The sequence below is a fragment of the Penicillium macrosclerotiorum genome (assembly GCF_028827735.1).
Source record: "Penicillium macrosclerotiorum strain IBT 26536 chromosome Unknown utg000012l_segment0_segment0, whole genome shotgun sequence".
NCBI lineage: Eukaryota > Fungi > Ascomycota > Eurotiomycetes > Eurotiales > Aspergillaceae > Penicillium > Penicillium macrosclerotiorum.
In genome coordinates, this window is record NW_026643091.1 from 472890 (window position 1) to 487337 (window position 14448).

At 50.4% G+C, this 14448-nt stretch overlaps 5 protein-coding genes across 5 annotated transcripts; 4 read left to right on the plus strand and 1 right to left on the minus strand.

Annotated features, from left to right (window-relative positions):
* Window positions 1-792: 792 nt before the first annotated feature.
* Window positions 793-2942, plus strand: N7462_011557 (zinc-dependent alcohol dehydrogenase family protein; the record flags this gene model as incomplete). Its single annotated transcript, XM_057083271.1, has 6 exons — window positions 793-841; window positions 910-980; window positions 1031-1099; window positions 1155-1908; window positions 2237-2287; window positions 2587-2942. 6 exons carry the CDS (start codon window positions 793-795, stop codon window positions 2940-2942), a joined length of 1350 nt encoding a protein of 449 aa, XP_056928010.1.
* Window positions 2943-3420: 478 nt separating this feature from the next.
* Window positions 3421-4533, plus strand: N7462_011558 (pirin family protein; the record flags this gene model as incomplete). Its single annotated transcript, XM_057083272.1, has 1 exon — window positions 3421-4533. The coding sequence occupies one exon, from the start codon at window positions 3421-3423 to the stop codon at window positions 4531-4533; it is 1113 nt and encodes a 370-aa protein (XP_056928011.1).
* A 343-nt stretch (window positions 4534-4876) lies between these two features.
* On the minus strand, window positions 4877-7008 carry rad7 (uncharacterized protein; the record flags this gene model as incomplete). The annotated part of the gene is made up of 5 exons (XM_057083273.1): window positions 4877-5913; window positions 6001-6166; window positions 6230-6784; window positions 6865-6892; window positions 6995-7008. The coding sequence occupies 5 exons, from the start codon at window positions 7006-7008 to the stop codon at window positions 4877-4879; spliced, it is 1800 nt and encodes a 599-aa protein (XP_056928012.1).
* Window positions 7009-7748: 740 nt separating this feature from the next.
* On the plus strand, window positions 7749-11003 carry N7462_011560 (DNA repair protein RAD16; the record flags this gene model as incomplete). Its single annotated transcript, XM_057083274.1, has 7 exons — window positions 7749-8642; window positions 8701-9030; window positions 9094-9202; window positions 9261-9335; window positions 9392-9450; window positions 9518-10665; window positions 10772-11003. The coding sequence occupies 7 exons, from the start codon at window positions 7749-7751 to the stop codon at window positions 11001-11003; spliced, it is 2847 nt and encodes a 948-aa protein (XP_056928013.1).
* An 840-nt stretch (window positions 11004-11843) lies between these two features.
* N7462_011561 (C2 domain protein) lies at window positions 11844-13772 on the plus strand (the record flags this gene model as incomplete). The annotated part of the gene is made up of 2 exons (XM_057083275.1): window positions 11844-12589; window positions 12752-13772. 2 exons carry the CDS (start codon window positions 11844-11846, stop codon window positions 13770-13772), a joined length of 1767 nt encoding a protein of 588 aa, XP_056928014.1.
* Window positions 13773-14448: the final 676 nt, after the last annotated feature.

Below are 14448 nucleotides of genomic sequence, written 5' to 3' on the forward strand. Positions count from 1 at the left end.
GGTGATAATTCAGAAATGAGCACAATGAACTAGTCTTTATATTGAGGGGCTCAGAGATTAGGAATACAATGACATCTTCTACTTGCTATCATTCACACCGAGTCATTTATGTAGAGTGTTGGATGTTCTGATATGTAGCACTTTGCCAAACACCCCAGTGCTAGTTTGTAAACATCCGAGTCCCTAGTATGCCTGTCAAAAGGACTGGAGATAGTAGGATCTCTGTTTCCTGATGGCACAAAATATGATCTCAAACTTCCATTTCAAAGACTGCCCCAGATTTCATGTCAGAAAAGGGTATCTTATATTGCGTATAATCCATAACACCGACTCGGAGGGATAATATTTGAAAGCAAGGACTATCTGCTGAGCTCCTCTCACTCGACCAAGCCAACAGCCCATGGAGTCTTTTCCAGAAGTGTTTGAAATTGCAGGTTGAACTTTCTATCAAAATGCAGATGACGCATACGCATAATTCTGACTGGTGCCACATCGTTTGATTGATTTACTGACCAGGCCCGCTGTATATGCGGGGTCTATCTCCACAATTTCCAACCCGTCCCCGTCTCGGTCACCGTCTCGAGGAATTCGTCCATCATTTCCCGTTTGGATGCATTCCGACTCCTCTAGACATTTGAGACGTCGCATGCGCATGAGTAATCCGGGTTTAAAACAGTACTTATTGAATGACCTTACTACTTCCTATGTCATACCTTGGTATCTTAGCATCCCATCTAGTTAAGTAAATTCATCCAAGCACAACTTCCAAGCTCGGAGTCATTTGAATCGACCATGGACAGACCGAATCACTTTGATCTTCCCCCTTCCATGCGAGCTTTGGGTTTGTAACAAGCTGACCACAAACTCCTTATAGCTGCATTGAGCTAATGTCAACTCATGTCCTTATAGAGTATAGTGAAGCTCGAAAGTTCAGCATTGTTGAGAAGAGTCTTCCGACAATTCGCGAGCATGATGTTTTGGTATGCCACAAGCAAACGGGTCAGAATTCTGGCATCTAACAGCTTGGCAGATCAAAGTAAAGGCCTCTGGAATCTGTGGTACAGACCTTCATATTCACGATGGTGAATTTGGAGCCCAGGTAGGTCAATTTACAGGTTTCATGTACAGTAGAGATTGCTGACGATGTGACATAGTTTCCCCTTGTCCCTGGCCATGAGACTGTAGGTGTGGTTGCAGCATTTGGCAGTGGGGTTCTGGATTTCAATATTGGAGATCGTGTAGTGGCAGACAACTCTGAGTTGTGCGGACACTGTCATTACTGCCGCCGAGGCAAGGAGCTTTTCTGCGAGAATTTTGTCGCCCATGGTGTTATGGTTGATGGAGGATTCGCGGAGTATGCCACGTACCCGGCAAACCGAGTCTTCAAATTCAAAAATCTCTCAGATGTGGATGCGACATTGTTGGAGCCCGCAGCCTGTGCAGCCCACGGATTGGACAAAATCGCTCCCCAAATGGGTTCCAGTGTACTTTTGTTTGGCGCGGGCCCGACGGGACTTATTCTGGCTCAGCTTCTTCGTCAAAACGGCGGGTGTCATACTGTAATCGCTGCGCCGGCCGGGTTGAAGATGGAACTTGCCAAGTCTCTCAATGCAGCCGATGAATTTGTGGAACTCCCCCGTGATGCCCATGCATCGGCCGCTAAGATGGAGGACCTTCGAACCAAAAATCCATATGGCTTTGACATTGTCGTTGAAGCTACAGGCAACGCTAAAATTTTGGAAAATTCGATCAACTTCGTTACCAAGGGGGGTAAACTGGTAGTATATGGAGTCTATGGTGAAAGCGATCGCGTCTCTATACCACCGAACAAGATTTTCAAAGAGGAGATAAATGTCATAGGGTCATTCAGTCAGACCTACAAGTTTCCAGCTGCTATCGACTATCTTGGTCAGTACCTTCCTATCCCGAATACCGCAGCTCTACTAAGAAATATTGAATTGAACAGATGGAAAACGGGTTAATGTTGGTGGAATTGTGAATAGGACGTTCAAACTGGAGGAATGGCAGGCTTGCCTTGACGCAATGAAAAATAAGTCAGTGATTAAAGCCGCGCTTGTGTTCGACTAGCCGGTCAAGTACAATCTGCCATTGAGGCAGGCTAGAACATACATCAGAAACTTCATTCATGAAGCTGAAATGGTGTCATCGTGTGAAAAAAAGATTGCACAAACCATGATTAGTGGCAGATAGGATAGTTAATTAACTAACTAACTAGTGATACTCGATAACGTAATTCCAAAGCGAACCGCCCACCGCAAAACACATAGTAAATGCGGAGACAAGGAAAGAAATATGCGTGTCGATCTAGGACGGACATATCTGCCTGCTAATCGACATGAACAATCCAGAACGACCTCCCTGTGAAGGCAAGATGCCTCCAGGGGCAGCCGAGCGGGCGGCAACACCCGGGCTGACCGAGCAATCGGCTCATCACGGTCCCTGTATCGTACTCTCAGGAGCAAGAGAGGGACGCAGCTAGCAGACGCCAGAGAAAGAGCCCACCGGAATCGAGCCTGCGAGAGAATGCGATAGCGGGACACGCTACACCTGCACCCGACCACACAGACTCCATTTTACGAGCGACTCTAGAGGCCTTCGGGAAGATTGAGACCTCAAACAAGTACCTCCACCAAGAGATTGAAGCCAGACACGTCGAGACCTCCAGATTCCAATCACAGATCACTCAGCTTCGCAACGAGCTGAGCCGGTGGGATGGGAGATATAAGGAAGAGACGAAGAGCTACAAGGATGCATGGGTGGAGATGCAGAAGAAAATAGAGGAATTCAGACAAACGGCTGCAACAACGAACTTGACAGCATGCACCTGTCATGGCCGCTACGAAGAGCTGCCCGCGGAGCGCCAATCGCTCCGCACCGCGGTGACCTACCCGAACCGGAAGCCTTTACCGTCACCACTATAACAAATCTGATTGCGCTTTTGACCAATGCGTTGGGAGAGATAGACTTGATTTCTATTGCCTATTGGAATATCCGGAGTCCCCTCTCGACCCTTCCCGAAAGGGACTCGCGCGGAAGATGGCCGTCAGATGAGGTAATCATCCCTGACCAAATGTTCTGTCAGCCAGTCAGCCAGGCACCCAGGCATCAACAAGAGTCCCAGGTGGATTTCCGGTTACGGTTTAGCGGCTGCTGACGGGCGTCTTGGTCATCTTTCGTCAATGGCCTACGCGGCACGGGATTGGTCGACTGTCGCTGACTGATGTCTTGCAAAGCACTGGCAAACGGCCTTCAAATCATAATCCGGAGATGTTAAATACTAATACTAAATTTCGGGGATTGGCTCACGCTGATTCACCCGCAGTGCATTCTCCTCTGCCACGTTCGACTCGAACCTTCGAGACAGACTCCCCCAGGTATAAAGAGCGGCTGTCAACATCCATGAAACTCCTTCTGCCAATTTTAATTTGCATCGTCGCAATCTTTCTGGCTTATAGTCCGCTTGCCATCAAAGACACCTTTACCACCTTTTTCCAGCAAAGACTCCCCACCAGCCTGTCGCAGTTTCTCACAACCTCCGACAGCTCTTTGGATTCTTCTCTCAACTTGAACTATCCCGCCCCCGTCATCCACCCAGTCACCAACATGAGCGCCGCTCGTGCAATCCGACAGGTTTTCCTGGCCATTGAGCAGGCCGAGGGTGCAGGCGCGCGTGTGCGCCGCTCCATCGGCACGCCCAAGCTGCGCAATTTTAGCCCGTTCCTCATGCTCGACCATTTTACCATTGGCAAGGGCGCGGGCTTTCCGGACCACCCGCACCGCGGGCAGGAGACCATCACGTATCTGCTCTCCGGTGGCGTGGACCACGAAGACTTCGCCGGCAACAAGGGCACCATTGGACCCGGCGACCTGCAGTTCATGACGGCCGGCCGCGGCATCATGCACGCTGAAATGCCCCACGAGAACCCCGACGGGAGCCCCAACGTCGGCATGCAGCTCTGGGTGGACCTGCCCCAAAAGCTGAAGATGTGCGAGCCCCGCTACCGGGACCTGCGCGCCAGCGAAATCCCCGTCGCGACCGCCGACGAAGGTCGTGTCACTGTTAAGGTCATCTCCGGCCAGTCGTACGGTATCGACTCCGTCCGCGACCTAGCTTATACCCCGGTCTGGATCTTGGACGTCACCATCCGTCCCGGCGGTCGTCTCTCCCAGCCCTTGCCGCAGGGCTGGAACGCCTTTGCCTACACCTTGTCCGGCAACACGATCTTTGGCTCGAACGACGCGACCCAGACGGTGAAGGAGTTCCACAATGTGGTCTTCGAGCAGTCCGGGGACTTTGTCGAGGCCTCGGTTCCCGAGAATGCTGATACAGAGGCTCGCTTCATGATTGTTGCTGGCCAACCGTTGGACCAGAAGGTGGTGCAGTATGGTCCTTTTGTGCTCAACAGCCAGGAGGAAGTCTATCAGGCCATGGTGGATTTCCAGACCGCATCCAACGGGTTTGAAAAGTCGCGGAACTGGCAGAGTGAGATCGGCAAGCGTATGGCTTATTAGACTTGACCTGCGATGACTTTTTGTTTTCTTTTTTGAATTGTATAGAGCATGAGAATTTGGCGTTATGAACAGATACTTCAATCTCGGAATGAATCACGATCATTTATAACTGGTGTGTTCTGGTATACAACGTAACGACAATGTGCGAAAATGTATTTCAAGTGTAGGAACAAAAAGCCCGCTTGGAGATCAATAAATGGAAAGGAGAACTAGAAGGAGGTATCAATCTCGAAGAAAAAGCCACCCATCATTGACTGCCATAACACCAATCCTGAATCCCAAAGTGACTGTACTGTGCAAAAGGGAAAAAAAAGATATTAGATTTCGAAGGAGACCTTTGCCATCAAATAATCTCTTTCTGGGCGATGCCATCAACCGTGAGCTTAGCACCAATCGTGCCAATCACAGCCACACCCCTAGGTACGTGAATGTCGCGAATCTTGAAGCAGCCGAAGACCACGATTCTGGCTAGTGCGGGACAGCATCGGAAAATACACTGCACGAGATAGTCGTCGACTACTCCGTTGAAGGAAATATCCAGATACTTGAGTTCTGCATATCGCTTATGTTCACTAAAGACTTCCTCATATGCTTTACGTGAGATATGGCGACACGATGCGACGTTCAAGTGTTCCAGCTTGGAGCCGGAATGAGCCATCAAAGCAATGAATCCATCGGATGCGACTCCAATTGGCTGCTCCGGGCCAGCGGGATTGGTCATGTCTTCGTGTCGGACGCGGTGGAAGTCGATATATTTCAAGGCGGGGTTGGTCCACCCATGGAAGAGGTTCTGAACAGCCATATCGGTGAGTTCGGAATTGATCGAAATGCGAAGCTTGAAAAGATTGTGACACTTGTCATGGATATGTTCAAGAAGTCTGTCATCTGCGGCGGTAAATTCCTCCAAGGACAAAGAGCGTAACTGGGGTCCAAGTTCGGTAATAATCTGAAGAAGAGGTTCAAGGTTAAGAGGCTCAGAACCGGTTTTTTGATCGAGAAATAGAGACAGATGCTCCAGTGTCTTGATCGTCGCGATTGCTTCAAGTGCGCTGTCACCAAGTTTGGAGAGATGTTTCAATTTTAAGCGCTGAAGCTCCGTGCAATGTTTTGCCATAATCTCGGCAGTTTCATCATCAAAGGCTGAGTCGAGATTCCACAATTTCAGGCTTCGTAGTCGAGGACCCAGATGAGTGAATACTTGACGCCAGCACTTATCGGTCACGAGATTGGGTGAGTCGAGATGAAGATCATGGATGTTCATATCGCGATCTATCATGTACTCGAAATTGGGATCCTTCATCGGAGTGACAAACCGAAGATTCAGGCGAGTCAACCCTGGCATAGAGGCAAGTATCTTGTGGAAATCATCGGTTCCAAGCTCTAAAGGCAAGTTCAGTATGCTATTAGAGGGGGATAGGAGAAAAAAAAGAGGATGCATCACATGTACATATGACACAAAGTACATACTGGCACAATCATAAATGTTGATCTCCTTGTTCTGAGGCCGTAAGAAAAGATCCAGGGTTTTCGATGTGACCGCTCGTCTTCTACTCAGGATTTGGCTGAGTCGGTGCATGAGCGCTGGAGGCAAGTCACCAAATTCTTCCACATCATTAATATTCTCCGCAACTTTCTATATTCAGGGTTAGGAAACGAAATTATCAAAAAAAAAGGGGGGAGATTTCTGAGATCGTACTTTGATGCACATCTCCAGCAAGCTCTGAGCGCCTTGAGGGGTCAGCCCGTCCAGCAAATTGCTTTGGTTTTGACGACGTTTAATTCCAGGGTTGCGCTTTTTAGCTGGCGTCTTCTTATCCCCATCGATATGTTTCTTCGAGCAGTCAGCGCAGAGAAGACCGCCACTGGGTCCCGTTTTGCTGTAGGCCGTCACAGTGAAGCGTTTTCCACAGATTTCACAATTCTCCAGCTGACCTGGGAGAGGTCGCTGTTTCTCATTCATCATTTCATTAGCCAATTCATCATCATCATCATCGGGTTCCCCAGTTCGTCGAGCCTTCCGACGGGCAAACTCCTTGCTCTTCTTGATCCTTTCAATGGCCTGTTGTCGCTTGCGCTTCTTTGTCTTCTCTTCCGGCGAATCGGGCTCGGGCTCGGGCTCGGTTTCAAGTTCATATTCCGGCTCCTCTCGATCTAGGGCGGCAGCCTCTTCCTCCTCGGTAACCTGACGTGTGGCCTCCGCGACTCGACGGTCATAGTCATCGCGAATTTGAGCGGCGGAGATATTGTTTGACTAGAGAGAAGAGAGAAAAAGGAAGTATGAGCAGGACAATACTATTGAAAGCAGAAAGAGAGTCTCTTGTGTGCACATACAGCAAGGAAATCTGTGAGGGCGGAGCGTCTAGTCGGAATGGTGAGTTAGTTATCTGTGTCCAGGAGGCTCAATAAGAGAAACCATACGGGCCCCGAATATTTCCTGCCTGCCTCCGTCCAGCCCTTCGACATGTCAGCATCCATTTTTGGGTGATAGAGTCGCGGCCGAGACTTACATGGCAATCAACGCGCAAGAGAGATCCCGATGGATTGGGAGAGTGGGTGTTTCGCCGCCGCAGCCCAAGGTCACAGGTTTCGTGGCAGTTTCGCGTTGCACTTAACGCGGTGAGGCTCTTATCAGCGACGTGACAGGAGCGATAAGTGCGTTAGCCTATTGGGCGATCTCGATCTCACGATCTCGCAAATCCTCGTTTCCACCACACGAATCCGGTCTTGCGCACGTAGGGAGAGTGGAATGAGGCAAAAGACCCAGATATTGGGGATGGCAAAAGTCGGCACGGGGTCGACCGATTGAAGAGTTTTCCTGGTTCAGGCACCTCGATTGATCACTTTTCCCGATTTCTCGTTCCCCTCCCCCTTTCCCTTACGCTCTCCCTTCCATTCTCTCTACACTTCTTTGCAATGTCAATGACACGCCTGGATTTTTTCGTTGCATAAATAATCTTGGTTCTTTCTGATCCTTGGCTTTTGCATTCGGGCGCGTCAACACTGCACGGCTTTCTATCCAGGTGAGCCGCATACAATTCCGGCACCGTGTGATCTCTACCTCTTTTGCATTGCGCCTTCAACCCGTACATTATAGCAGATAGCAATCTAACTGGATGTTATAGATCCTCATTTGACCGTTCTCCCTTCTACCCAGTTGCCTCGATACCCGCCGTGGAGACGCTCTCCATAGCCTTCTACACTCGCCTGCTGCCACAATGAGGAGATCACAGAGAATTCGCCGCTCTGTCGTTCCCGATTCCGAAGATGACGCATCATTCAGTGGCATGTCACTGCGAGATTCTTCACCCCTCCGTCGCGCCAGATCCTTGCCAAAGAGTGGGTCGACGAATTCCAGAACACGGGGCGTCCCCGTCATCCAAGATTCCGAAGGTGAAGACGACCTGGATACCAATAAGCTTGCTCTCGCGGAAGGCAAGAGCACTGCGTCAGGAAAACTAGCAGTCGTGATACCGTTAAAGGAAGATGGATCATCAAGCGACTCCCCGAGTCGCTCTCTGGGCATCCAATCTACCGAAGGAACCACGGGCTGCAATACACCGGCAACCAGTGTCGAAGCTGCCGCGGAGTCCGACATTAAACTCCCTCGGACACGAGTCAATGCCTCGGCGCGTGCTCAGAATCTCCATTTGAACAACCAGCCCCGAAGAAAGTCTCTACGGGGAACAAAGAGATCTGCTGCGGCCATTTCTACGGATGAAGCGGACCGCGAAGCCACTGATGCAGCCCTAGCTCATGCCCTTCAGATGGAGGAGTACGAGCAACCTGTTTCCAAGAAACCCAAAACCCAGCGATCAGGTTCTCGTTTATCGCGCGAGATTCTCACGAACGCCCTCCTCGAGGACTGGTCAGGAAGCGAGACCGACGAGACCTATCTTTCCTCAGCTCTTTCGGATTTGGAGGATATGTATGATTCAGATGACGATTCTGACGCTCCAGGGAATGCATACCGTAGATACCGAGGAGCTGCTGAGCAATTGAATCCGGCAGATTACGATCACTTCATAGAGATGTATGAACAAGACCAGGCGGCTCATCATGAGCACGAAGACTTACCGCCGACATGGGATGAACAACGCAAAGCTCGCCGTGTAAGACTTCTGTGTTCTAATAACTTCTATCCCCAGGCTTTGGCTAACCATTCATTAGATGCAAGCGGACCGAAAAAAGCTGGAGAAGAAGCATCCAACCATCACTTCCATGTGGGAGACTCTGAAGGCGACACCAATCATCACCCCCAAGGCGGCCAGGCAACCCGATTCAATCACCCGTAAACTAAAACCCTTTCAATTGGAAGGTTTGAGTTGGATGATGGAACAAGAGAAGACTGAATATCGAGGCGGTCTTCTTGGCGATGAAATGGGAATGGGAAAGACAATCCAGGCTGTTTCCCTCATAATGTCTGACTTTCCTCAGCCCGAACCAACACTGGTTCTCGTACCGCCTGTTGCTCTGATGCAATGGGTATCTGAAATCAAGGTTGGATTCCGCTACTCGTTTTTTTTTCCTATCATCCAAGGTACTGACCATATAAATTAACAGGAATACACCAATGGGAAATTGAAAGTTCTTGTTTATCACAATTCAGACTCGAAAGTTAAAAAGCTGACACCGGCGGATCTCCGGAAGTACGATGTGATCATGATCTCATGTATGTCTTTTGCACCGCTGTGTCCTTGTCCTGGATATGGAGCTAATTGGGCATATAGACTCGAGCTTGGAGTCAATTCACCGGAAGCAGGAGAAAGGCTGGAGTCGTAGCGGCGGAACCGTGAAAGAAGACAGTGAGCTTTCTGTTGATATCTATTTCAGTTGACCAATAGTTGCTAACTTTGTGAAGGTGTGATTCATTCAATTGACTACCATCGACTGATTCTCGATGAAGCACATAGCATTAAGGTATGCGGAGGGTTCTTGGTTTTATCTCTGAAGCTCTCAGTGGGTTATATGACGCTGACCTGTCTAGCAACGTACTACGGGTGTAGCCAAGGCTTGTTTTGCCTTGAAAGCGTCCTACAAGTGGTGTCTGTCTGGCACCCCTGTCCAAAATCGGATTGGTGAATTCTTCTCTCTTTTGCGATTTCTGCAAGTTCGCCCATTTGCCTGCTATTTCTGCAAGCAGTGTGACTGTGAACAGCTTCAATGGACTTCGGACAAGCATGGCCGCTGCACCTGCTGTGGCCATACTGGCTTCAACCACATTTCGATCTTCAACAAGGAAATTCTCAACCCGATCACGGAGGGTAGAACTCAACAAGAACGCAAAGAAGGCCTTGCCAAGCTTCGTTTGATTACAGATCATATCATGCTTCGACGAATGAAGGAAGAACACACATCTTCTATGGAACTTCCGCCGAAACGCATCACCATTCACAATGAGTTCTTTGGGGAGATTGAGCATGATTTCTCTCGCAGTATCATGACCAACTCGACACGCCAGTTTGATACCTATGTCAGCCGAGGTGTCATGTTGAATAATTATGCCAACATCTTCGGGTTGATCATGCAGATGCGGCAAGTGGCGAACCACCCCGATCTAATTTTGAAGAAGCATGTGCAGCCTGGCTTCAATATTCTTGTCTGCCGCGTTTGCGACGAACCTGCCGAAGATGCTATTCGGTCCCGCTGCCGGCACGAGTTCTGTCGGAAGTGTGCCAAGGACTATATTCAGTCATTTGAGGATGAAACCACGGTGGACTGCCCGCAGTGCCACATTCCGCTGTCGATCGACCTGGAGCAGCCGACCATCGAGCAATCGGAAGAGTCTGTGAAGAAAAACTCGATCATCAACCGCATCCTCATGGAGGATTGGACTTCCTCAACGAAGATTGAAACCCTTCTCTACGAACTGTACCAGCAACGCAGCAAGACCCACACACCCAAATCGATCATCTTTTCCCAATTTACTTCGATGTTGCAGTTGGTGGAGTGGCGTCTTCGGCATGCTGGTTTCAACACGGTTATGCTGGACGGAACGATGACACCCGCTCAGCGACAGAAATCCATTGAACACTTCATGAACAATGCGGACGTGGAGGTGTTTTTGGTGTCCTTGAAAGCCGGTGGAGTGGCACTCAATCTGACGGAAGCCTCTCGAGTCTTTATTATCGATCCGTAAGTGGGAACTTGTTTGCCTTTTTTTCGCGGGTTTCTGGGGTCTTTTGCCCTCTGTATATCGATTGTCTCATCCCATCCGTTTACTGACTTTTCCAAACTGCAGATGGTGGAACCCCGCAGCGGAATGGCAGAGTGCAGATCGCAGCCATCGCATTGGCCAGCAGCGGCCCTGTGTGATCACCCGTCTTACCATCGAAGATTCTGTTGAGTCTCGGATCGTCCAGCTTCAAGAGAAGAAAGCCAATCTGATCCGCGGCACTATTAACAAGGACCAAGACAAGGCTCTGGAGAAGCTGACCCCCGAGGATATGCAGTTCCTGTTCCGGGGATCGTAACCGGTCTTGACTGGCCACCCATATCTCATTCCCTTGGATTGGTTTGATCGCTTGCGTGTCTCACGATGATCTCGATGTAAACCCGACGGTACTAGAACATTCCCTTCTTCATAGGCGGCCTCTTCTGTTTTCTGCGCAACCTTATGAAGTCCACGAACCTTGCTCTCTCTGTTTTTGTTTCTTTTTATCACATTCCTCCAGAGGGTATTTCCCGGTGTTGATACAGTTGATCGGCTTTTGATTCAGTCCATTTCTTCTGAAGCTCGTATATTTTCCGCTGTGTGTATTTTAGGCGACAGTTAGCCCAATCTCTCTGGTTCCCTTTCATTTCATCATCCGTCTCCATACTGAGCTATAGTCTGCCCCATGTCATTAGAGACCCATTGCAGGTCCTCGAGTGTTTCCGGTGTCCTAGCGTCGGGGCGGGATTGAATGATTGCAACGTGTGGTGGGGGAACCAGGAACGACGGCCACATGAGGTCATCGCCCAGATCCCCTTGTGAACTTGGCAACATTATAGTATCGGGTTCTCTTCCTTTGGCTTGCATCGGTCAAACGCTGTTGCCTGCGCAGCCCAGTAAGGCTGAAAAGCTTGGCTTGCCTCAACTGTCCCCACCAAACCCTTTCACTCGCAAACCTCTCGTCACCTCCCCTCGCGTGGTTCTTGTGGTGCTCGTGGTCCTCGTGGTCTCGGGCCCGGTTATCGCATTCTTATCGGATTATTATTATGCTCCCCCGCCTCCGTCCTCGAATTTATTCCATTTATCATTACTCATAACCTGATCGCTGCCCTTCCCCCCCCCACAAACCCCCCCTCCCGCCTACGAACCATCAGTAGCCATGGCCACCCAGAAGGTTGACCAGTATGGCCCCAAGCTGGTGGAAAAGGTCGACAAACTGCAGCACCGACTCAGCATGAAAGACGGTGCGCAACCTGCCGGAGGGTTCGATGCCACCCCGATTCCCCCTGCGCCGCCCGGATACACCATCAAGTTCACTTTTCACCGGGGCAAAGACTTGCCCGTCGCGGATTTTGGCAGTTTTTCTTCGGATCCGTATGTTTTCGCGCATTTGGACGTCAACCTCCCTCGGCGTCATAAACAGGATCCCGATATCACCTTCCGGACTCCCACTGTGCGCAAAGACATGAACCCCGTGTGGAATTGCGAATGGATTGTCGCCAATGTCCCTGCCTCGGGCTTTCACCTCAAGGCCTACGTGTATGATGAGGACCCCGCCGACCATGATGATAAGCTGGGCATCGCCTTTCTGGATGTACCGTCAATGTCGGAGGATTGGCCGGGCATCAAAGAGCAATCGTTTAAGGTGAAGAAGCGCTTCGGCAGCAAGCGGGTCTATGTCTTTACCAATGTCTCCGCCTTCGCGACCGGTCATCATAAGGAGTCGTTTATCACCATAAGCGCCGAGTGCTTGGGCCGAACCCCCGGCACTGATGGGGGCCAGATGTATACCCTCGGTCCAAATCACTGGTTCAAACACTTCTCTCCGTTGATCGGGCGACTGACCGGAACAAAAGATCAGGTTCAGGTCCAGGATGGTAGTGGGAAGGCCATCAGCCGATACAAGTAAGCCCTTCCACTATTTCCTGGCGTGTATAGCTGCATCCTTCCATTTCTTCCATTTCTATGTTTAATGATTTATTATCTGTTATCCGGAGAGAGAGGGAGATCAAGGAGATGGGCTTATCTAGGGCATTTCTGGCGGTAAGAGTATGCTAACTTGACCAGTTTCCAAGCGATTCAGATGCAACTCCGAGGGCCCGTTCCCTCCGATCTCTACCATCGTTATGTGGAATTCAAACCGTTCGTTGCGGGTATGTTCCAAGCACAAAGTTTGAGAGGCCGAATCCTTCACAAAGCCCTTCACCATCAACATCAGCGGATCTATAACTTCGACCGCTCGACTCTGCATGGCGTGTTCCCCGAGCCCTGCCGGGAATTTACGCAGAAATTCCTGGAATTCACTCATTATGGCCAGGGAGGTCGGATCTTCACTTATGTGTTGATGCTGGATGGTCAGCTTCGGTTTACAGAAACGGGTAAGGAATTTGGGATCGACCTCCTGAGCAAGCACACAATGCACAGCGATGTGTCTAGCTACATTGCGTACTCGGGTGAATTCTTCGTGCGCCGTCGCCGGCACCACCATCGACACCGCTCGCGCTCTCAGTCGCCTATCTCTCGCCCGTCCACCGACTTCCCCGTCGAGGAGGATGAAGAGGATGAAAGGAGGAAGGAGGTGTCGACGGAGCCCTCCACCGAGCCGACTGACTACGAGCTCTTTATCGACAACGACAGTGGAACGTATCGGCCCAATAACAAAAAGCTCCCTGTCCTGAAGGCATTCCTAATCTCCAACTTGCCGGGCCTCCATATCTCTACGCTGGATTGCACCGGGGATGCCGAGCGCATGGGGCAGATGAAAGCGGAGCAACGCGAGTTCAAGAAGGAACAGGGCCATCTCATCACCTTTCTCCAGCAGAGCAGCGTGTCCTCATTCTCCATCTCGAGTTCGGATGAGGAAGAACTCAACCAGCGAAGTGGGGAACCCTCCAAGCAACGGGGAGATCTGTCCCGGCGGGTGCACGAGATGCGCGATATGAAGGGCCAGATGCTGAAATGGGTCGAAGCCGATGGACATGCAGATCGGCCGAAGCATCGCTATATCGTCGGGCGCGAACGAGCCTCCTCGACGGGGGAGATTCGTCAAGCGCCGGCGGTGCCTTCAGCGGCCAACCCAACCACCTAGATGGCGCTCCAAGTATGACCTTCATCTGTGGGGTTTGCCTTGTTTGCTCTTTCTGTTCTCATATCTCGGTCTCCTATAAATATTTCGCGATTCCGGCTATTCTCTTTTGGCCTGTTGGTTTCTGTTACGCTCTGATGTGTTGTTTGATCCTGTGATTCCCCGTCTATCTAATGCCCCCTCGGTCCGGTACTGAGGGTTTCACGAAGTCCACGTTTCATGTTTCATGGTCCCGAAATGCTGTTTTACGATCTGATTACCGTGTTCGGTTGCTCGGGAAGGGAGGATTGCATAGTAGACTCGATACCGCGTTTCTATAGTTCTATTAATCCCACTGCCTGGATCCCGAAGTTTGGGATACAAATGTCATGTCTTTTCGGTCTTGTCTGAATGAATTCTTATCGAGGCGGCTTTCTCCATGCGCTTGTACTTTTTTGAAGGCGGTATTTGGTTGGGCGCTTGTCGAGGGACGTCGCTGTCGGAGGCTGAAACAAAGCGGCCGTGGAAACCCCCTCTCTCGTACAAAGCAGGGCCGAGAAAATCGGACGAGACCCAAAAGAGAGAGAGAGAAAGAGAAGGAAGGAGGGAGGGGAAGATAGAAAGAGAAAAGAAAAGAGGAAGAAGAGAGAGATTAGAAGCTCCAGATGCTCAAGAGATCCTGAATCAGATCCGATCCGGC